At 40.7% G+C, this 24,944-nt stretch overlaps 1 protein-coding gene across 2 annotated transcripts in view; it reads right to left on the bottom strand.

The window, feature by feature from the left end:
- The window catches only part of MAP2K5 (mitogen-activated protein kinase kinase 5), a 105,386-nt gene that overhangs the window by 58,953 nt on the left and 21,489 nt on the right, over positions 1-24,944 (bottom strand). For both annotated transcript variants that reach the window (XM_072148717.1, XM_072148718.1), the window contains 4 exons: positions 20,396-20,436; positions 18,345-18,412; positions 16,642-16,690; positions 8,135-8,199 (listed from right to left, as the gene is read on the bottom strand). In XM_072148717.1, the coding sequence (XP_072004818.1) occupies positions 8,135-8,199; positions 16,642-16,690; positions 18,345-18,412; positions 20,396-20,436 (223 nt within the window). The remainder of the gene's footprint in view (positions 1-8,134; positions 8,200-16,641; positions 16,691-18,344; positions 18,413-20,395; positions 20,437-24,944) is intronic.

The raw sequence follows: 24,944 nt of genomic DNA, 5'->3' as shown, positions 1-24,944 counted from the left end.
CTGCTTTTGATTATGTTGATTGGAGTTGATTGTCACCAGACCAATTTGACCAATTTCAAGGGCATGATCCAAGGCACTGTGTTGTTTTCACCCTTATGTGCTAGGATCTGCTGCAAAATGGATCATAACAGACGCACTGGTCAAAGAGAAAGTCTTGTAACAAATTGGCAAACGTTGCTGTCCAAAACCTGCGGTCATGAGGCTGCTTGTTTTGTGTTTGGTTGCTCTAACATTCGGTTTTTATAGATTAAGCTTTATGCTTTTATTGGATGCTGGAGAATTTTCCTTCATTTTTTTTTGCACTACTTTCTGAGTAGTCCTAGTACTGGTGGATGTGAAAATACCAGTTGAATGCAGCAGGGGGTAAGGTAGTGAATAGTCACAGAGAGGGGATGAGGTCAGGGCAGCCAGAGGTCAAGCAAAGTCTATATATAAGACCAAGCTCAGGGCAAGGTCAAGGTGGGGTCCATCACCAAATAGACACAGCAACACAATCCCTGGTCAAAGAGTCTCTGAAAAATTGTGGGTTGAGGATCAACAACAGAACAAAAACTTTTGCAGACTTGGGATCTATAATACTCCGGCGACTTCCTCCAGGGAGGAGGTGATTTATAACAGCAGGAATGTGGCATATGGGTGCAATGGTCTTTACAATGTAATGCACATGCCATAGGACCCTTAGGGCAGCAGTGTACGGTATAAAGCACCTAAAGCAGCTCTACAGAAACCAAAAAAACCCAAGCGGACAGGAGCAGAGGATGAATTTCAGAAGAGCGTGGCGGCACAAACGCTTAATTAGTCCGTGAAATGGCGGCACAGAACCGGAGCTGTCTGTTCCTGAAGGGAGAACAGGATGGATGGGGCACACTGACAGTTGTTTGAGGCTTAATTGGTTTTGTAAGAAAGTTAAATTCAAATAAACGTGCAAGCTCCTCATTTACTGCCAGGAATAAAGACATACAGACTTGTTAAAGGTGATGGGAAAAGTTTTTATGACTTTAAACGAGCTCTTCCTCTGGAGGTTTTCCGCTCTGTGATTTCTAATATATATCAGCCTTTTCTCCTCTCCTCACATGTTTTTCTTTTTTTTTTCTTCCCCTAAATCAATTAGCTATAGTTTATTGCTTTGTTGCCTACATTGTGTATCCTTCACTTTGCAAAGCGGAGGGAAATATTATGAAATGTACATGCCAGTGAGCCAGAGGATAGCATATGGCAGTCCCTGGTTACTGCAAAATACAGGGACAGCGGAAATAAATCTAGATACGTTTAAAGGCGATTTATAAGATTAACAGACTGAGAAAACAGAACTCATGACACCATTCTGAAAAGAGCTTCACCCGAGCTGCTCTTCTCAATTCCTCAAAAAGCTAAATATTCAAAGTTAATGTGTTTCAAAATCAGAAATTATAGGGGTTGCCAGGGAGTGGAAAAATAACACTCTTTGGAGGTCTGTGTTACCATACATTGGTGCTGTTAGTAGCAGCAGAACTGTGAAAAAATCATTAAATTACAACATTGTACCTAGACCTGGAACACTTAGGTGCACTGGTGTGTAAAATCTTTTCACTGAGCTCATCACAGCCCCTCCCCTCTGAGTAACTGCTTACATTTTTAAATAGAAACTGCATAGCAGTGGAAATCTGTGCTGGGTTCAGTGATTAGATCCCACACACTAGTGCACCACAGTCATTAAAGTACAGCTACAATCCTGAATATAAATACATTTTTCACAGTCCTGTTACGAGCTCCAGGGACAATACCAAATAGATTCAGCAGCTTTGTACGGCCGAACTGATGTCAGATTCCCTTTTAGTGAACTAGGCGAAGCTGCAATATATTAAACAAACAGTGTGGTGCCATATCTAATTGAAAGCTGCCGTGTTATTTTCCTGTACAAAAGGTGTAAAATTAACACATCAAATTGACGATTTAACCACATTAAAGGAAACCTACCATGAGGAATCTACTATCAGAAGTAGATCTGATTTTTGATTCCTTCTGCCTCTGCCCTAATCTATAATTTAATAATTGTGGAACCTAACTAGTTAAAAACTTTATTTTAGTAATATGTAAAGTAACTGCAGAGGCTACTGGTGCGTGTACTAGCCTGGCCCGAAACTGGTAGCAAAGGCTACTCCACACCCAAGTAGTCTCTGTAGTTAATTTACATATTAGTAAAATACATTTTTAACTAGTTAGGTTCCAGGATGATTAAATTACAGACTAGGGCAGAGGCAGGAAGGAGGAATCTACCATCAGATGCGCTTCTGATTCCTCATGGTAGGTTTCCTTTAAAGTGCTATTGCCATGTTATTAAGTGATAGAACATTCCTTTATATTTGTTGGAACCCTCTACCATTCCTGATTCTTAAAGGGCTGCCCTGAGAATATGGCACTGTGACCCTTTCAACTTTAGGCACTTCAGTTTAGGAAAAGACAAATAATAGGAAGCAGAGCCTGGCACTACAGTCCTGGATTTATGTTGTCTCAGAGGTCAGATCCTCACAACCATAAAGTAATAGCAAACCAGAGCAATTTGTCATCACTTAATAACATGGGAATATCCCTTTAATGGCAACAGTTCTACTTTTACGGATAACAAAAATGAGTAAGAAGTGATAAATGCCGACTCCCACAGTGTAAAAAGGGATACTCTGATATTGGCATAGTTCCTTTAAAGGTATGCTTCGATTTTAAATATATTTCCTTTATTTAAGCAGGTACCAATGTGACTCAGCCTTTACAGATCCCAATGATTTATGCTTAATATTGTACTGCGCACCGAGGGGCTTATATACTTACCTGTGAAATACGACTTTATAGAGTTCGGAAAATTCATGAATAACTTTAAGGAAGTCTACCATTTGCTTTTATGCGTTATGAATCAAACATACATTTAAAATGGTGTAGCTACACTGATGTAGAAACATATCTTGTTTAATCCCTGAGCTGAGTGATTTTGCCGGAAAAACAATTATAAAATTATGATAATGATGCTCTTTCGCTTCTGTGCCTAGCTCCAGCACTTCTCCTCTTACATTAAGTATGCACTGCTTCAGAGAATGATGTAATCACTGTGTTGTCCCTGACAGGCAGAAGTAATCAATCGCTGCACCATCCTCCGGCTGCTGTGTATGAGCGATCCAGCTCAGGTTAATTAGTCCTGTCTGGACAGTTCAGGAAGCTCTTTGTAATGTGTTTATGAATGGCAGGCTGAAGCTATCTGGCTTTCCCAAGGTCCTGAATGTTAGAATTGTGTTTTCAGCAGAACCACTCAACTCAGGGGTTAAACAAGATATGTTTCTGCATCAGTGTAGCTACAGCATTCTCAAGGTAGGTTTGGTTCATAATGCATGAAATCAAATGAAAGATTTTCTTTTATATAGTGCAATAATATAACCTAAACTTATTAGCAATTAATAATCACTTTATCCATGGTAACAAGCCTTGACCTCTTACTTGGCACGGGACTCTACCTTGCCAACACAATCCTGTAGTGAATTGGTTAACAATCTTGCATTTTCCAGGTTTAAAGGGGGGGTGGTGGGCATGCCTCCTGGTGATTCATGTGAGGAAGGGGCCTTGGATAGCTTTATTTCTTTACAGAAACACTATTATCCCTGAGAAGCAGGCTGGTGATTACAGTGCGTGGAGAGGATTGTTTCAGGGTTCTGGACAGACCGATATTGCTACACAAACAAGTTTTCATCCAATTGAGCCGAGGAGGAAAAAAAAAATCAATACGTGGCTGCCATATTTCAAGGAAAAAAAAAAAATCTGCTGAGTCTGGATTAACACTATAGTGCGAGTGTGACTGCATAGAAAGTCCAATCATAAATCATTCTGATTGCGCCATTATAGAATGGTGAACATATGGAGGACATGCTTAAAACAATGTCACGTTACCTGGCACTGCAGCCCGCTGGACTGGTGGTCTGAGAGGTGCAAAAAAAAAAAAGTACAACTTGAAATCTAACTTTACTCTGATACAGAAGAGGAACAAGTAAGCGTAAGCCATGTTTTTCGGATGTCAGCATGTCCCCCCCTCTGCTCATCTTCAGTGACAACAATGGGTCGTTGTAGGATTGTCTGACCTATTCAGGCCAACGTAGGGACAAAACAGAATCCTCAGGGGAAACTAAAAGGCTCCCGTATGAGCACTTACAATGGCGTGTGCATCACATCTTTGCTTCCTGATAGAAATTGATTTGTCACGAGACCTGATTGACAAACTAATACAAGCTGACAAACCCTTTTTCAATCGGTTATTATTCAGCTTAATGAAGGGGGGGGGGGAGGGGTTGTCAAGGATCGGCAGGACAAAATGAGAACTTTTGAAAGGCAGGGTTTCATTTACTATATTACATGTCACTTGTGTGTTGTACTTGAATCAGTTCGAAATTTATCACCCAACACAATAATTCTTATAAATCACAAAATATCTGCCACATAATACAAAGACAATCTAAGCAATAAAGCAACGTAAATCACTGAGACATATTATATTTTGACGTAAGAATTTAGCACAGCATCCTATGGCGCTAAGCTGTAAACGGTTAAACCTGCATACCCTATCCTAGGGTCAGCTGAGAGGGAGAGGGATAGCAGGGCCACTCAATCGTCTCCTACACACATACAAGGAATTGTCCACTGTGAGCAAACAAATGGAATATAAAAGATTTTACAATTTTCCAATATACTTTGTATATCAATTCCTCAGGTTTGCAGATCTTTGCTTGATGTCATTCAACAGGAAGCTTCCTGTGGATAAAAATCGGTCCATAGTCATATAATGTCACACAGGTGCACGGCTCGTTATATCCCTGGTCATGTGATGTCACACAGGTGCACGGCTCGTTATATCCCTGGTCATGTGATGTCACATAGGTGCATTGCTCGTTATATCCCTGGTCATGTGATGTCACACAGGTGCACGGCTCGTTATATCCCTGGTCATGTGATATCACACAGGTGCACGGCTCGTTATATCCCTGGTCATGTGATGTCACATAGGTGTACTGCTCGTTATATCCCTGGTCATGTGAAGTCACACAGGTGCATGGCTCGTTATATCCCTGGTCATGTGATGTCACACAGGTGCATGGCTCGTTATATCCCTGGTCATGTGATGTCACACGGGTGCATGGCTCGTTATATCCCTGGTCATGTGATGTCACACGGGTGCTTTGCTCGTTATATCCCTGGTCATGTGAGGTCACACGGGTGCTTTGCTCGTTATATCCCTGGTCATGTGATGTCACACAGGTGCATGGCTCGTTATATCCCTGGTCATGTGATGTCACACAGGTGCATGGCTCGTTATATCCCTGGTCATGTGATGTCACACAGGTGCATGGCTCGTTATATCCCTGGTCATGTGATGTCACACAGGTGCATGGCTCATTATATCCCTGGTCATGTGATGTCACACAGGTGCATGGCTCGTTATATCCCTGGTCATGTGATGTCACACAGGTGCATGGCTCGTTATATCCCTGGTCATGTGATGTCACACAGGTGCATGGCTCGTTATATCCCTGGTCATGTGATGTCACACAGGTGCATGGCTCGTTATATCCCTGGTCATGTGATGTCACACAGGTGCATGGCTCGTTATATCCCTGGTCATGTGATGTCACACAGGTGCATGGCTCGTTATATCCCTGGTCATGTGATGTCACACAGGTGCATGGCTCGTTATATCCCTGGTCATGTGATGTCACACAGGTGCATGGCTCGTTATATCCCTGGACATGTGATGTCACACAGGTGCATGGCTCATTATATCCCTGGACATGTGATGTCACACAGGTGCATTGCTCGTTATATCCCTGGTCATGTGATGTCACACAGGTGCTTTACTTATTATATCCATGGTCATATGATGTCACACAGGTGCTTTGCTCGTTATATCCCTGGTCATGTGATGTCACACAGGTGCTTTACTTATTATATCCATGGTCATATGATGTCACACAGGTGCTTTGCTCGTTATATCCCTGGTCATGTGATGTCACACAGGTGCATGGCACGTTATATACCTGGTCGTGTGATGTCACACAGGTGCTTTGCTCGATATATCCCTGGTCATGTGATGTCACAGATACGTGGCTCCTTACAGTAATCCGATTAGTGTTTTATAACGAGCTGTGCGCCTGTGCGACATCATATGACCAGGCAAACAAGGAAACTTTTGTAGAAGTTTTGTAGCAAGCAGAGATCTACAAAACCATCGACAACTGATAAAGAAATATATTGGAAAATTGTGTAACTTTTAAAAAAAATTCATTTTAAAAATGGTAAAAGGATTCCAACACACCCATTAGCATTGTGCTCAAGATCTTCTCTATACATCTTTTGGTCCTGCCATGTCCTTACACCGCTATAAGAACACAAAATTCCTTTCCCACTAAAAACTCCTCACTAGGGTTCTAGGTGGTTGTATAATAAACGTGCATAAATATTTTTTTATTCTCTCGAAAAGTGCAAGAAGTTCCATGGAGCTCTACAGCCAATCCCGAGTGACGGGAGTTATTCATTTATTTGAAAAGGACACACGGAGGAGCAGTTTCCCAAGGGTGGGAAGGGTGCTAAAAATGGGTCTCCTGGTGACAGATTCCTTTTAAAGTACAACCAAGACAGATAGTATCACAATAACAACAACATTGTATCCCAACTAACAATAGATGATGTCACAGCTTATCTCCTCCTCCTCTCTGTACAATGACCTCTATATAGATAACACTGACCCATCATTACATCACTACTGACAATAGATGATGTCACAGCTTATCTCCTCCCCCCCTGTACAATGTCCTCTATATAGATAACACTGACCCATCATTACATCACTACTGACAATAGATGATGTCACAGCTTATCTTCTCCCCCTCCCTGTACAATGTCCTCTATATAGATAACACTGACCCATCATTACATCACTACTGACAATAGATGATGTCACAGCTTATCTTCTCCCCCTCCCTGTAGAACGACCTCTATATAGATAACACTGACCCATCATTACATCACTACTGACACTAGATGTCACAGCTTATCTCCTCCCCCACCCTGTACAATGACCTCTATATAGATAACACTGACCCATCATTACATCACTACTGACAATAGATGATGTCACAGCTTATCTCCTCCCCCTCCCTGTACAATGACCTCTATATAGATAACACTGACCCATCATTACATCACTACTGACAATAGATGATGTCATAGCTTATCTCCTCCCCCACCCTGTACAATGACCTCTATATAGATAACACTGACCCATCATTACATCACTACTGACAATAGATGATGTCACAGCTTATCTCCTCCCCCTCCCTGTACAATGACCTCTATATAGATAACACTGACCCATCATTACATCACTACTGACAATAGATGATGTCACAGCTTATCTCCTCCTCCTGTACAATGACCTCTATATAGATAACACTGACCCATCATTACATCACTCCTGACAATAGATGATGTCACAGCTTTTCCCCTCCCTGTACAATGTCCTCTATATAGATAACACTGACCCATCATTACATCACTCCTGACAATAGATGATGTCACAGCTTATCTCCTCCTCCCTGCACAATGACCTCTATATAGATAACATCACTTAACCATAATACTAAACAATATATGATGTCACAGATTATCTACTTCCTTTAACAGATCATCCCTAAAAAATACTCCAAATAACTCAATAAGGCTTCAGATGACCCCCTATAATACTACTAATTCTTTATTTATATAGCGCACAGATAAGATGGCGAATAGGCAGCTGTAAAGCATATTACTAAATGCTGTAAAGAGCTCAGCCAAGATAGCGGTCCATGTCTAATCAATTTCCACTTCTTTTCAAAGAAAAATATCCTAACTTTGGCTTTTAATGTGCTTAATCCAACTCAAGTCCATTATCTCCCGTCATATAGCCCATTATGAACCTTCAGACAGCTCAGTATTACATCAATACAACTGTGTAGTTAAAAAAAAACACAAATAACTCTGCAAAAAAAGGCTGCTAATTTTCATTAAAAAAAATGATATACAAACATATACGTAGGTACAAATATCAGCAGAGATTTATACTTCCATAATCTTTCAATCAAATACTTACTTATACACAGTGCCTCCATTTCCATGACCAAGAATGTCACGATTCTGGATATCGAGCTCATTGATCTAAAAAAGAAAGAATTGGGCAAATATCATGAAGTAACAGAATAATAAAAAAAAAATTTGTTACATTACAAAACACTAGAATATCTTTTGCACTGCTAGGCAATTTCCATCAGCTCCATAGAGATTGATGAATGGTCATGTGCGGCTGTCTGCTCTGTTAGTCTGACGGAGTGACGGAGCGAGGAGAGGTCCGGTGGAGGTCCAAGGGACCAGTGTTGGACTGGGATACTTTGGGCCCACTAATAAATTCTGATCTTGGGGCCCACCACAGCTGTAAGTTTGTTACATTATCTATTAATATCATTATATAAATACATAGGATAGTTGAGATGCTCTATGCTAAATATATGTATAAATAGCAGAGAGGATACCTTGTCCAGTACTACTTATACAGGTCCTGGGGGTCCCAACTAACTCAGGTGCCCATCGGTGGATCCACCTGTTCACCTGTGGGCCAGTCCGAGCCTGCGTGGGACTCCATCAGTCCCCTCGTTTTTGCGATCTGTGGGCGTCTCAGCACTGAGGTCCCCACTGATCAGCAAGTTAGGCCCTATCCCGTAGAAAATCGTGCATGGGAAAATTCCTTTAAGTAGGTGACCGCCTGTAAATATATGTATATATTTCATATAAAGCAGATGACCAATCACACTAAAAGTATGTTTATGGAATAAAAAGACTAAGGTCATGTCTATAAAATGACTAAACAACCATTGAGTGAACAATCATCTGGTGCACAATCAACAACCAATAGTTGGCCAAAAAGAGTTCCCCCGAGGAGAGTAACAATGTTACATATGTCCCATAGATTCCAATATGGCCAAACGCAACAAAAAAAATAAATAAATAAAAGAACACAACCCCAAGTACAGAAGATATGAGACATTTAGATAAAAAGATGGAGTGATGAGGAGAATCCATGGCAGGAGTGAGGAAAAGATACAGACATGTGCAGGAGGGATCTCAGCGGGAGACATCGGTGGCGGTGGAGGGGGGGGGGGTGAATAACGAGAAAAAATAAAAAAAAGAGAGACAGAAGAGCTGCAAAATGAGTGACAGAGGAAGAACGTGTCAAGCTCAGGATGTAAAGTGTCAGGCAAAAGCAACTTGGGGCAATAAACAACACAAGGCCCAGGTCATTTCAAGTTCAGCTGCAAGAACAGCAAGATCAATACAACATTTGCCGTCCAATTTATAAAAGGTGATACCAAGGGACAGAGTGATGGAAAGTTTAATGACAATTTGTTTGCCTGGGTCATTTCATTAAAGTTTGATAAAAGGTGTCAGGCTTGGATGATATATCCGAGGTGCGGAGGGTCACACCAAGGGAGGGCCGATGAAGGGATCTTCAGCTCCTCGGACGGACACTAAGTGAATGGGTTATCCTGGTTAACACATTTTCAGGAAGGCGTGTGAAGGTTAACAGGGATTTTATATCAACCAAACCCAGGAATATTTAAAGATTCATATTTGGCCGTAACTTGTTTTCACAGATTTGCTGAATTTGTTCTGAATGGTTTCAGTTCCTTAATGTGATATTGGATAAATGAAACACTGAAATGCTCAATACATTTTTAGCAAATGTTCTATAAATCAACAGCACAAGAAACAAGAAAATCTAAGAAACTTTACAGTATATACTCTCATAGGAAAAGGTCTCTTTCCTCACTTATCAACCCATTTTGTTTCCCCTCAATTCTAAAACCTCTGCTAAATCCATCTTGTTTGAGCAAGACAAACTAGATTCACAGAAGCAGCAGGTTATTAAGAGGGGAGGGTGAGCAGGATTAGCAGAGAGGGAATAGGGATATGTAGAAACTAGGGGGCATTTATCAAGCCCTCATTCTGGCTTAAAAAGGACAACAGTGCGCACAAATTGCAGGAAAGTGGACGTGCTAATGTGTGGGGAAGATCTCTCTAATTGAGTGTTATTAACAAAAATACAGCAATTCACAGATATAATTCCAACCTTTCTCTAGGAGTCCTGGTGTATACAATTTTGGTTGCCCCTAAATAGGGAAGCACACTCGCTCAGTGGTTAGCACTATACAGAATTGCAGCACTGAGGACCTGGGTTTACGTTCCATCCGGGTCAACATCTGCAAAAAGTTTGTATGTTCTCTCTGTGTTTGCGTGGGTTTCCTACGGGTACTCCAGTTTCCTCCCACACTCCAAAACATACTGGTAGGTTGATTAGATTGTGAGTCACATTTGAACAGGGACTGATTTGCCAAGTTCTGTGTAGCCCTGCGTAATCTGTGTTATATAAATAAAGGAATTATTAATTATTATTATTTACGACCATAAATCTTCTGGTTGGATTCTTCTCTTGTCTGTATTATGTAGTGCTCTCTGCCTTCTGCTCCTCCCCCTGTATTACAGGACCAGCTCAGACACAAGCACTTCCTGCCAGCAAGAAGCATTGTGCAGAGACTTCCTCTACTAGAGAAAGGCAAGATAAGGTCTTTATCCAGTAGGGAGGCATATAGCAGAGCTGACTTTGTGTGTGTGTGTTATAGGCGAGTTATCAGAGCTGAGAGTGTCATAGTATTTTATATCCATTCATAGGTCTCATCATCTCTAATCTCCGATTAGTTTCATATCAAGTATAATGGTATACATCCTCCATTATTTAGAGAGTCAGGTCGGCTGACAGGGCCCCCCTGACACTGCGGGCCCCATGGCAGCTGCTATGGCTGCTACCGCTGTAGTAACGCCCCTGTATAGGAGCTAAAACAGAAATAAAACAGAGTAAAGTTGTTATGTATAGGGGTTGAAAATTATCTTTATTGTGTAAACATCTCAATGGGATTAAAAATTTGAGAACTTTTTCTCATGGGCAAACCCAATTAAACATTGGAAAAGTGGACATGATTAGGCTGTTAGGGAAGTCACCAAGAGTGTTGCAATTTCACTTTCGACTGAGCACAGACTCAAGACAAAACATTTCGGAACGAAAGGTAGAACTAAGGCTACAATCACACTGCCGTTACCCGCTGTACAGTAGCACGGCGGGAAATGGCAGCGCACGGGAGAGGAGGAGGTGAGCGCAGCTCACCCCCGCCCCTCTCCGTAGGAACATATGGCGCACGGCGCCGTACTACGGAAAAAGATAGGACATGTCCTATCTTTTTCCGGGGTACGGAGCGGTACGGTGCCGCACGTGTGTGGCTCCGTACCGCTCCCGTTGGGGGCGCCGTGGGCCCATTGCCGTCCGTGGGGAACATATATAGGCCGTATATACGTTGGCCGTATATACATCCCCCATACGGCAGTGTGAATGTAGCCTAAGAATTAAAGAAAGAGCCTCCATTGCGAGAAACTGCTAGAATGCAAGATCCAAGTTATATATAGAGTGAAATATTATTATTCCTCAAGCACAGACACTGTAGTTATTTAGGCAAAGAATACACACTATACACTTCTAGTGTAGTTTTTGTCTCTGAAAGTAAGCAGCAAAATCCTACTGCCCAATCCTCATCTCTTCCTCGTATGCTGAGTCTCGGACCCTACAGAATCACAACACAGACTACAAGAAAATCTGCTATAAAAACCATGAAAATTTTATATTTCCCCAACCAAACAAAATTCATTTGTACAATCTGAGCGCTCACAAGGCTTTTCATTTACCCCATGATACCTTTATATGAAGTGTTATGTCTACAGTATATGAACAGAATTTACTGCACCGCCGATCGTGTTGAATATTTTATCACTGGAATTAATAGACCGTGAAACCTAAAATTGAAGATGAAGTAGGTAAAAGAGTTGCTGATAGGGATTTCGGGAAGGTCCTGTTCACATGGAGTTAATGGCCTTTGATGTATATGGCGGGAATTACTTCCTGGCATCCATCACTCATAAGCTACCATAGAAATATGCAGTCAATGTTCATTTACTGGATTTGATGGGAATAGAGAAGGATACAACATCGTGACATACATTATTTTTGGCAGATTACTTACATATACCAGTCCATACACCAGAACACGCTTTCTAATTCCGTCTGGTTAATGGAACGCTATGAACATGCTATGTTCACATTAAATTGCGTTTTGAAACAGAATACAATAGCCCAGGAGATTCTCCTAATAATGTTGCAGTTTTCATTCACGTTTACAAAAAACGCATTGTTAACCGTATGTCAACTCATGTAAACGAAGTGCTTTTACATTCCGTTTTGTAAACGCTAATGTTAACACAATGTAATTAGGCAAATCTCCTCTCCTCAGCTTTTGAATTGCATTTCAAAACGCAATGTTAACTCCACGTGTGAATGCAGCCTCAGGTTTTGTCACACAAACGTTGTAAGGGCATAGGGTTGCAGTGGTAGTGATACACCAAGGTGGTAGGTGGCCAATCATTTCACATGTTTTTAGGTTAACTAGTTGGACTAGTTGGATCTTGCTTTAGATTAGAATTGAAGGATACAAGATTTTCGCATATCCCTAGAGAACCGATATATATTTGATGCGCACATGGAATTGCGCCCTCCCCGCCGCTGCGACATTGCTTCCTATCATGTGCTGACATTATCAATAAGGGATCAATACTCTGTATTCACCCAGAGTGACAGGAAAGAAATAAATATTTATACCATATAACCTGTATCAATGCGCCACTATTCCTGGCCTGTCAATATCTGATTAACTTGAGCAATGGCTTCTCGTTTTCTATTAATGATTAATAACGAGACAGAGTAACCCCTTAACCGCTGGAAGCCTCAGCCTCACAGCCAGTTGGGCACAAATCCAGGTCAGTTTTTTTTTTCTTTTTTCTGGCTACTTTTTTTTTTAGGTTTAGCGCTCCCCGGGTGCGGTTTTTATTAGTATTGAGATAAGCGAGCGCGGCCCGGTTGTATGCGATGAAGTGAACTAGTTTCTGCGGAGTTAGTGTCCGGTGTGAGTAAATGAAGAGTGTGTGATAGATGTGTGTGTGTTTACTAGGTGGGGGTGAATGGAGGCCACGGCGAGAGGAGGAGGAGGCTGCTTAATTGTCTTCTTGACACGTTCAACTATGACGACTTGATTCATGAAATGCCGATGAGTCTTGGAGAGGGTCACGCAGGGAAGACGCTGAGATAATTAAGATTTCAAGCGTCTGAACAAGGAAGGAAAGTGAGCAGCAGTTAGGAAATCAATAAGACCCTTTTATTTGCTGTGACACAGATGTCTTGGCCAATTGATCCTAATAGGTAGGCTTGATAGCATCGGGCAGCTGCCTCCCCAGAGCAGCAAGGGGGAGCCTGCTGCTTATCAAATGCACAAATCCCACGTGTCTACTATGCAGGCAGCAGAGTTGGACCAGTTCTTGCTACACCACACAGAAGAGGTGCCAAGACCTGACTTCAGCAGATGATAAAAAGAAGCATTCAACATGACGCTTGAAAATGTATCAGATTCATTGTATATAGGGAGGAAAAGGGTTAAACCTTAATTTAGAGCGTAATTTAGTCAAAGTAAGATTTTAATCTCAAATGCAAATAATCTATGTCACATTAAGATACATACAAATTTCCTATGCAGAAAATTCTGCAGCAGTTTTTTGGGGAATGGAATGATATCACATTGCAAAAATACAAAGCTGCAGAACCAACCCACAGAAAAATGCAATTGTGCAGGTTGTAAAGTGCAGGTATTAACCCGGAGTTGAACACTGCCAGAAAATAATAGATATTTTTTGTGTAAGAAGTTTTCCTATATACTTCCTGTATCAATACCTCACAGTTTTCTAGATCTCTACTTGCTGCAATTCTGTAGGAAGCTTCATTGTTTACTTCCTATGGATAAAAGACAGTCCTGATCATGTGATGTCACACAGGTGCATTGCTTGTTATATCCCTGGTCATTTGATGTCACACAGGTGCACAACCCATTATATCGCTGGTTATGTGATGTCACACAGGTGCATGGCTCGTTATATCCCTGGTCATGTGATGTCACACAGGTGCACAGCTCTTTATATCCCTGGTCATGTGATGTCACACAAATTCACGGCTAAAACCATCCCTGGTCATTTGATGTCACACAGGTGTATTGCTTGTTATATCCCTGGTCATGTGATGTCACACAGGTGTATTGCTTGTTATATCCCTGGTCATGTGATGTCACACAGGTGTATTGCTTGTTATATCCCTGGTCATGTGATGTCACACAGGTGTGCAGCTCGTTATATCCCTGGTCATGTGATGTCACACATTTGCACGGCTCGCTACATCCCTAGTCATTTGATGTCACACATGTGCACGGCTCGCTACATCCCTGGTCATGTGATGTCACACCGGTGCATTGCTTGTTATATCCCTGGTCATGTGATGTCATACAGGTGCACGGCTCCTTATATCCTAGTTATGTGATGTCATACAGGTGCACGGCTTCTTATATCCTAGTTATGTGATGTCATACAGGTTCATGGCTCGTTATATCCCTGGTCATGTGATGTCATACAGGTGCATGGCTCGTTATATCCCTAGTCATGTGATGTCACACAGGTGTGCGGCTCGTTATATCCTAGTTATGTGATGTCATACAGGTGCACGGCTCGTTATATCCTAGTTATGTGATGTCATACAGGTGCATGGCTCGTTATATCCCTGGTCATGTGATGTCACATAGGTGTGCGGCTCGTTATATCCTAGTTATGTGATGTCATACAGGTGAATGGCGCCTTATATTCTAGTTATGTGATGTCATACAGGTGCATGGCTCGTTATATCCTAGTTATGTGATGTCATACAGGTGCATGGCTCGTTATATCCCTGGTCATATGATATCACACAAATGCACGGCTAATTCCAGCCCTGGTCATGTGATGTCACACAGGTGCACATCTTGTTATATCCCTGGTCATGTGATGTCACACAGGTGCACGGCTCATTATATCCCTGTAATGTGATGTCACACAAGTGTGCAGCTCTTTATACCCCTGGTCTTGTGATATCACACAGGTAACCGCTGTACTGGTCCTCACTGTGACATGTGTTTGTGGGGTCCTCCTGATGAGTTAGAATTCCCCACTATTAATCATATATCTATTATTCTCATTGCTGGACCACCAAGAGAAGGCAGCGCAAGCCTCAATAAAAAGTGAAAGTGAATTAAAAGTGAGAGTGTCATCCATAGCAATTGTTCCGATTCTGGCCTTAATTTTTGATGGCAGGTTATAAATGAAGCAGTGTTATAAATGGTCGTTAAGAGAAACAATGGAAGCCTTTGTTTCACCAGCGTGATATCATAGACAGATGAAAATAGATATCTGACAATTATCTATAATTCTGTTTTTCACATGATAAAGGAAGACAAAAAAGGAAGTTATAAACATTCCCGACACACAGAATGGGTAAAGGCCGTCATAAACAGTACCGACACACAGGCTGGTGAAGGCCGTCATAAACAGTACCGACACACAGGCTGGTGAAGGCCGTCATAAACAGTACCGACACACAGGCTGGTGAAGGCCGTCATAAACAGTACCGACACACAGGCTGGTGAAGGCCGTCATAGACAGTCCCAACATACAGACAAGGGAAGAGCGTCATAGACAGTCCCAACATCCAGACAAGGGAAGAGCGTCATAGACAGTCCCGATATACAGACAAGGGAAGAGCGTCATAGACAGTCCCAACATCCAGACAAGGGAAGAGCGTCATAGACAGTCCCAACATCCAGACAAGGGAAGAGCGTCTCCTCCACTTACATAAAGCCTAAATCCATAATACATAGCATCACTGGAAGCATATCGGGGATCGGGAGCAGACAAAAAATAAATAAAATGACAAATTCGCCATTGCTTTTGCTTTCACAATTGATCTGTGTGATGGATAAATAAAAATGTCTATTTGGGCATTGTTTTTACCTTATATTTTAAAGTTTTGTGTCAGTATAAATACGATTATACATCCGTTTGGCCTTGGATGGTACAGGCGTGGAAGCTCCAAAATGTTTGTGCTTTTTTGTTTTTTAAATGTATAGTATTTTCTTTATTTATTTGTTTTGCAACCTCTTCTTTATTTTGGACCCCAGGCTGGCATTTGATGGCATCAGCAACCCATGATTGGGGCTGCAGGTTTCAAAAATCCATGATCACAGCTTTTCTAATTCTGGGTGTTAGAACCAAAGCTCAGTTTACAAAACGTAAGAGAGCATGTCCTGCAACAGGGCCAATTATCCCCCTAACTTCTTCTGAAGAAGTCCCATCAACAAACTCCATCAAATCTGATGGTGGTCCATAAGGGGTTAACCCTGTATATGAGCACCCATCACCTCAACCTCTTTTAGATGATCCACATTACATGACAGGCGGCCTAGAAGGAGGACCTGTTTTACATACTTGTTCACCTAATCCAAAAACTTTGGTAACACAACACGGATGCTGGATTATAGCAAATTTATTATTAAAAAAAAAAAAGAAAAACAAAGGAAGAATATTTTGGGGGTGACATCTCACCTGTCCATTAGCCAAAATCTTCTTGAGCTCTGCAGAAGATGTCTTTAGACTATAAGAGAAGACATTACATCTGGTTAACATGAGATATTTTATCATTTCAAAAACATTCAACGTCCTTCCAATTTACTCTAAAAAGATTAAATATTGATAGAAATATCATACAAAATATGATAAATTGAAAAGACAGAAGTTGTATTTTATCAAATCTTTACATGGAGATAAGTTAAATGTGGAAATACAAAAGATAACTGTGACTTGCTCCAGCAGATACTTTCGGACATCTCTAAAAATCGGTGGCATACAGAACACCAATACAGTACAATGTTCTTTAAAGTAATCCACGGAGACATCAAATGGGTCTAAATGTGGTGTAATAGAAGATTCATGTTTGGGGATCGGTCACATATAGGGGCTTTAGTTAGTCAACATGAACTGTGTACGAATGTGTAGAATGAGCAAATCAAGAAGGACTTAAAAAGTTAGGACTGCAGCAAAGTCGAAGCTTTCCTATAAGAGTACATTCGCATTTGGCAAATTCAAGTGATTGGGACCAATTTTCCATTGCAGAAATTTGTGCAACAAATCAGAGACAAGCGCATAGACTGTTGCAGCAAGTTCATATGACAACATTTTTTTGTCAAAGTTCTCAGATTTCTGCTGTGGATTTTCAGTACAAGTTGTTGCAAATTAACTTCATGTGTAGTTAACCATAGTGGTTTGGGGATATGGAGCAAGGATTAAATGGTCAATTCTGTTTTCTCCAAAACATGGAGTTAAAACCCCAAGAAAACCTGTGGCAATATGTAGAGCGATGCAGTAAGAGAAATGGTGTGGAAAGCCATATAAAAGTCACTCAGTTCATACATACTCTAAGGCAGTGGTCCCACACATGTGGCTCGGGGGGCTGTGTGTGGCCTCTAGGGCAGTCATCTATGGTCCGTGGGGACCCTTCGCTCAGAGTACAGTTGGGTCTGTGCCCGTTACCCCACAGCACCTCCTGCAGGGAGGTTAAAAAAAAAATAAAATAAAATAAAAAAAGTAGCCACTTAGAGGTGGCACAAAAAATAGGGGCAAAGAGGACACTTTTGAGAGGGCCACTGAAATAGTTACTTGGAATATAAAACTGGTTTGTTAAGGTAAGACAATAAAGTTGTTCGAATTTCGTTATGTTGCGGTAAAGCTCACAATTTTGTTATAGTAGTACAGATAAGTAATTGATTTACAATAATTTTGTATTGTGTGAGCCCCACTACCCTAAACATTCTTACATTTAATACAAAAAATTCCTGAAGGTGCCCACATCTTCCAAACATTATTATACCCAGGCTTACTCAAATAAGTACTGTAATATCTTCCCAGGTCTATGCACTAATGAGGTATGAACACTCCCTTTAAATGTTTTGTGTAGTCTGTTGACATAATAGTTGTATGACAAATCTCCGGAGCCCTGAGCAGTGAGTAATATAGGGTTAGGACCCTGATGAATGTACACATGTAATAGGTCGTGCTTCAGTCTCCTTATTAGCCATCCGTGGATTTACTTCCATTATTTTCCATTGACTGCCTCAGCCGTTAAGTTGTTCCTAAACAGTTTAGAGAAACACAAACCCTCAGCACCCGCTGCATTTTCCTGAACACAGCCCTGGGGTGATGCTTTTATAGGTGGCCCTGAGTGACATGCAGGAAGTATTGCTATAGTATACCTATTGCTGGCTAAACCGTCCGACACGGAGGAGCTGCAGTTACTGGATGATCCCGCTCGGGTGTTCACCTGCAATTAGGAAGAATAGAAGACGTCATATTCTTGCTTAACATAATGTAGAAGACAATTGGTTCTATAGAGAGAATTTAAAAATTGTGCTAGCTTGGTTTTAATATATTTATATATTTGACCAGAATCAATGACGATCGAGGGGATCCCTTAAAATTTACACAACACAATATCATCATTGGCAAATGAATGTTATTATGTTGAACGTTCGCTTACATGAATAAAACAGTACTTAAAATTTGGTTACCCCCTCCCCCTGCAACAATAAGTGCCGGAGATTTCAAAAATGAATCAAAACTGTGATTAAAAATTTGCAAGGCTTGCCGGGCTCTGCTGGATACCTGGAAATGTCTGCTACGGAGCACAGGAGCGAGGGGGCACAAAATCCTACATAGGTATCGCATTTACACCCGTTATGGGGATTTTTTGTATAGACGGTATTGCCTCTTGGAATGGCAAAAAAATGACAAATTGGCTCACCTCTCAGAAAATGGTCAAACATAAAAAAAAGTTAAAAAAAATAATTAAAAAAATTATCTTTTTAATCCTAAAATCCTTTAATCCTTAAAAAAAATGATAGGAAATGATGAATGGTGATAGTATTGGACAAGCAAGGCCACACACACAACACAAAATTTCCACCACGGATTTTGCAGTTCTCAAATTTCCTCATGGATCTTGTTGCGGTTTTCAATGTATTTATTGTAAACAGTGAAACCTGCCCAAAAAATTGAGTTTACTGCAACACACGGCAATTTTGTAGGAAAATTTATTTTTGCAGGGCATGTGGATAAGAGGTGTTACAATTTCTCAGAATTGCCACAGACTTTCTATGCAAATCTGATCAGTAAAACCCCAGCGTGTGCGCGATATATAACCACACCCATACGTTTTATCACTCACCAATACGGTACACATAAACGTGTGTTTATTTCCAAGTTATTTTTTTCTAAGATTCACGCTAATGTTTAAACCTCTGTTAGAAAAAGTAAAGAACCCAAGTTTAACACAGGAGTTAAAAATCCCATTGACATCAATGTAAATTTTATTTCATTTTATATGTTTGGATAGAACGTCATCCGTTATGCATGCGCTTTCTTGACGGAAAAAAAAAAAAACACATGCACAACTGATGTCATAATTTTTTATATCGTTTTTTCCATCAGGTTTTTTTTTCCTAAGAAATAGAGAAAGAGAGATTTTGATAGACAGAGATATCTATATAGATAGATAGATAGATAGATAGATAGATAGATAGATGCCACAAACCTGAGAAGGGAATAGGGATTCAGAGTAGAAATAATTAAACTCCTCACCAAGGGTGAATAAACTATCCACTTCTTACTTATTTATAAAAAATTGGTGTGCTGCCCGTTTTCTCGATTTATGAAAGATAGGATAGATACAGACAGACAGACAGTTCCACAAAAAAGGCAGCAATCCCAGGTAGTGAAACAAACTTGGTTGTCCTTTATTCCACAAAAGCCAATATTATATCGATAGATAGGAAAGAAAGATCAATGATTTGTTATAATACATACAAAAACGGACAGTAACTCACATGTCGTCAGTTATGTTCAGTTTATCACCAGTTTTTTTTTTTTTTTTAACGGAAATGCTGACAGCAGTGTGAACTGCGCCTAACTTTTCCTTTTTTTTACAAAACCAATTATCATGCAGATTATTTATGCTTTCATTAATTTCACTTTTTGATTTACAATATTTTTATCCCATTGCATTTTAATAGAAATTGTGTAATTATTTGTGTACTATTATAATTCACACAGCCAAAGGGTTAATGTCAAGCCAATGCGCACAGGTTCTGATCCGTCCTGTCCTCACAGCCCCTGCTAGTAAATGGAAGTCCTGCTTGTCAGCAATGTTGAAAGTACAGATTTTTTTTTTTTTTTTGACGTTTCAATAAGTGGAACACAGCATTTCAAATCCATCCAACTTTACTGAAACAATTATTGAAATTCCTACCTTGAGGCCATGTATGTTCCGCTTCCCGGGAGGCTTGCAGGCTGCAACAGTAATAGACTAAATTGTAGATCACATCGGGGCCATTTACAATCCACCCCCCCCCCCTTCTTCCTTTGAAATGAATCGTTTAAAAAGAAATGAGAGTGACACCAAAATTAGCAGCGAGGAATGATTGAAGAGAGGCTCTCCGAGCAGAGAGAGGAGTCCCAGAAGACTGGATCCTTTCTGTGAAATCACACACCCTCCTGACACCGTCTCATCTAAATTCTAATTTCTGCTTAAAACACATAATAAAAAAAAACACACGCAGACAGAGTGTAAGCTAAAACTGATTGTATGCTGCCCTTAATTCCACATTCTGGAGCAGGTGCGCCGATACTGGGAATTCCAGGCAATAGGAAGAACTGACTATTCATATTAATATCCCGGATGCTCTCCACGTGCTGCCTGTCAGTGCAGGGCGTCTTATTAAATGCTCCTAATAACTATCCGGGAAAAGGGGCAGCCCGGGCTCATCTCAGGCCGCAGACAGGAACCTGGTATAAAGCAGGCATATTGGAATTGCAGAAAAGCACTTCTAAATAATAGTGACCCCCTAGACTGACACTGTGCAGAGAATACTTCACCTCAATACGAAATCTTGGATTAACCCTCTATAAGTAAGCCAAAAAAAAAAAAGATCATATTAAACAGCACATCCCCTTAAAAAAAAAAAAAAAAAAAAAAAGGTTAATACAAATATTTTAGTTGTTACAAAGTCTTTATTGTATCTGAGAAATGTTTGCAATAACCAAACAAGTCAGAGATACCGGAGTTACTAGAATACCGGTGGTCCCCAACTTAAAGGGGTATTCTCATTTAATTTAATTCATCCGCTATATACATACATTTCTTCAATTGGATGTTGTTATCTAAAAAAAGTTTACCTTTGTGAATATAATTTTCCATAAATGTAGTCATGTTATCCCTTGAAAACAAGATGGCTGTCCTTGGATACAACCACTGCTGGTGGAGGGATTGCACAAACAAACAAATTGTTTTTGCATTTTACCGGAGAGATACCGGAGTTACTAGAATACAGGTGGTCCCCAACTTAAAGGGGTATTCACATTTAATTTAATTCATCCGCTATATACATACATTTCTTCAATTGGATGTGATCTAAAAAAAAGTTTACCTTTGTGAAGATAATTTTCCATAAATGTAGTCATGTTATCCCTTGAAAACAAGATGGCTGTCCTTGGATACAACCACTGCTGGTGGAGGGATTGCACAAACAAACAAATTGTTTTTGCATATGAAATTTCCAGAAGTTACAGGATGGCCCACAGTCGTCCTGTGATAATGAGTGCTGATACGAAGTGGTCAGGCAGGGCGCAATAGTGTATCTCTGGCCATTACTCTCAGAGTGCAAGGGGTGGTTGTATCCAAGGACAGCTATCCTCGTTTCAAAGGGACAACATTGCTACATTTTTTAATGGCATGCGGATGGTAGATAGATTTACACTTACTAAATATACCTGTTTCAACTTCCATACAAATTCAACTTAGGTTCTGTAGGTTTGTTCTTGTGTTGTACATAACTGCTCGGGTATATGCAATACTCTCATATAATGTCATAAGTAAACATACAGGAGTGCCAACCACTTAAAAGGACAAGGGCACCAGATTTTACCCCAATAAACTACTAGCCCCCTGAAGTAGGGTATGAAATGTCCTTCTAAAAGTCGTGTGAAAATGAGCAAAGAAGAGTCATAGTTGCACGAGATGGAACTGAATTTTTATCTGCAGCTCACATTCCTAACTATGTCTTTAACTGCCCGTTATAGATCACAAAACCACAAGCTTGATGCCATCTGAAAGATGAGATTTAGATCTTTAATAGCCACAATTGTTACAGGTAATTTAGAAACAAAGAAAGGGGCTTCTATAGTAGTACTCAGCCTGGAACCTCTAAATGTGACTCATCTCAGATAAAATATGACTCTTTTCTGCTTATTTTCATATGAAGGAGAATAAGTATTCATACCCTACCTGAGGGTGCTGGTTAGTTAAATGGGGTAAAATCTGGCGATAATGTCCCTTTAAGTGATTGTCACTCAGCTTTACCAACTTCATGTTTCCTTTGTTATCACATAATATGGGCTCCTGGCATATATTCTACTGACTGTAGGAGCTAGTGAGTTGCTTGGTTGTTTCCCAATTTTCCCAGGAATAGATACAATAAAGGCTTTGTAGGTGATGGAGGTTTGAAGAGATAATATCTGGTGACAGCTAAAGGTTTAGTTACCATATTCCTTATCACCCATCATTCCAAGAGTCAAAAACAAGAAGCTCTAACCCAAAACTTTCCTCTTCTGGTACGACAACTTGATTGGACCCTTGAGGTGCTACTTCCCTGCAGGGATGACATACCTTACACCTGCACATGATCACATCACCGGCCTTGGTCCTGAAACTAGTATCTGCACTAAAGCGGACAACAAGCTACAGCAGTCACAAAGATGTAGGTGATGTCTGATGTAAATTCACACCAGCATGGACCACCAGAGCAATGCATTTGAGCAGAAAAGGGTTTAACAGGTGATTATTTTGTTTTTGCTTTTTTTTTTTTTTTTACTAAAAAAAAGTTCAGATCACCAGTTTAAGTGAACAGGGTTAAGTTACAGAAAATCAACCACTCGAAAAAAAGAAAAACAACAGAAATACTCACCTCCGCTCCTCTTCATACTGGCGGTCTCTGTCGCTAGTCTTGACACGGCAGGATCACCAAGAAAAGAGAATTATAATTAGCAGCCCGGAGCGCGGGGACAAGATGTCCGGTGCTCCGGGCTGCTAATTGTGCACACCCCCGCATCTCCATCTCCCATGCTGGGGGAGGGAGGCGACGTCATGCAAGCGGTGTCACTTCACGCCCCTCACTTGACGTTACCTCCCTCTCCCATGCTTCTAGCATGGGATAGGGTGGTGCGGGGGGCATCATAATTCGCAGCCTGGAGTGCCGGACATCTGTCCCTGTGCTCCTAATTATAAAACTTTCTTTTCCAGGTGATCCAGGCGTGTTTAGACTAGTGATGGACATCTGAAGAGGAGCGGAGGTGAGTATTTCTAGGTTTGTGTTTTTCTTTGAAATTTTCATGTAGATTTAGGACAGGACAGGACTATGCCGGGACCCACAGATCAACGGAGAAGGTACATCCAAGAGGTACGTCTCTGTCTGTCTCTAGGTAAACACCTTTAGGCTATCTGCGCAAATTGTGAATTGTCATGTGAAAAATCTGCATCAAATATGGGTTTGTGTTATTTTTAGTGCGTTTCTCATGCAAATTCACATGCATTCACATGTACAGGCGGTCCCCTACTTAAGAACACCCGACTTACAGAAGACCCTTCGTTACAAACGGACCTCTGGTGTTGGCAATTTATTGTACTTTAGCCTTAGGCTACAATGAGAAGCTATAATAGTTATCACAGGTGTCTGCAATGAAGCTTTATTGTTAATCCTTGTTTTGATGACAATCCAACATTTTTAAAATCCAATAGTCATACAGACCCCTAAAATTTTGCCCGGAGGTATAATTATAAAACATACAGTTCTGACTTACATACAAATTCAACTTAAGAGCAAACCTGCAGAACCTATCTTGTAAATAACCCGGGGACTGCCTGTATTCTTTTTACCCATTTTGTTTCAGCTGATTTGATGTCATTTCAAACATGCCCATAGACTTCAATGTGAAAAAAAAAAAAATGCATGCAAAAATCTGCAAGGACGCTCAAGAAAAGGGACATTATCGTTATATTATTTTCCAATTTCTGTTGGAAAAAAACACATTTTGCCCACATTTATTAAAGTGTTTGCTTTATAAATGTATACATGTATAAATTGTCCGCGCCAGTTTTGTGTCATGGCTGCACTGTATCCGACAAGACAGAAAATAGTTTGCGCCACAATTCTGTCCGCACCACAATTTTGCAGCATGAACAAAATGCGCACTTCCCGAGCAGTGCAGAGGGCGCCAGATTCATGGAGACCATGCGCCAGTTTTTGATGAATCTGGCGCCCCCTGCACTCTCCACAGGTAAACTGCACATAGTACACACTGTACAAGTTTTGATAAACGTGGGCCAGTGTCTACATAACTTTTTACAAATCACATTCACTTTGATGCTACTGTATTATGCTACAGATTGTCCACAACAAAATCTGGAAGTAAAATCTGCACCCAATCCACAACTGATTGAGGTAGCCTCAGGGTTTGTACATGTAGGATAACCTAGCTGCTGACTCTCTGATCACAGTTAAGAACTTGCTGCACGGGTCACTATGTACTGGTGCCGTTCATTGCAGCAAATTAGCCACCTATGAGTTTGCTGCTACTAATCCACTGCATTGACGTAGAGACTTTAAAATGCTCTTTTTCATCAGTATAACTACTTAAATATGACCTCTAAAGTCAAAATAGTAAAGAGTTAATCTCCCCTTTAATTCTCATTGTAACACCATAGCACAAAATTTACTGCACCGCTATCCAACTTGGCTTAGATG

This window comes from Engystomops pustulosus, chromosome 4 (assembly GCF_040894005.1).
Source record: "Engystomops pustulosus chromosome 4, aEngPut4.maternal, whole genome shotgun sequence".
In the NCBI taxonomy this organism is placed as follows: Eukaryota; Metazoa; Chordata; class Amphibia; order Anura; family Leptodactylidae; genus Engystomops; species Engystomops pustulosus.
This window is presented reverse-complemented; position numbering and strand designations above follow the sequence as displayed.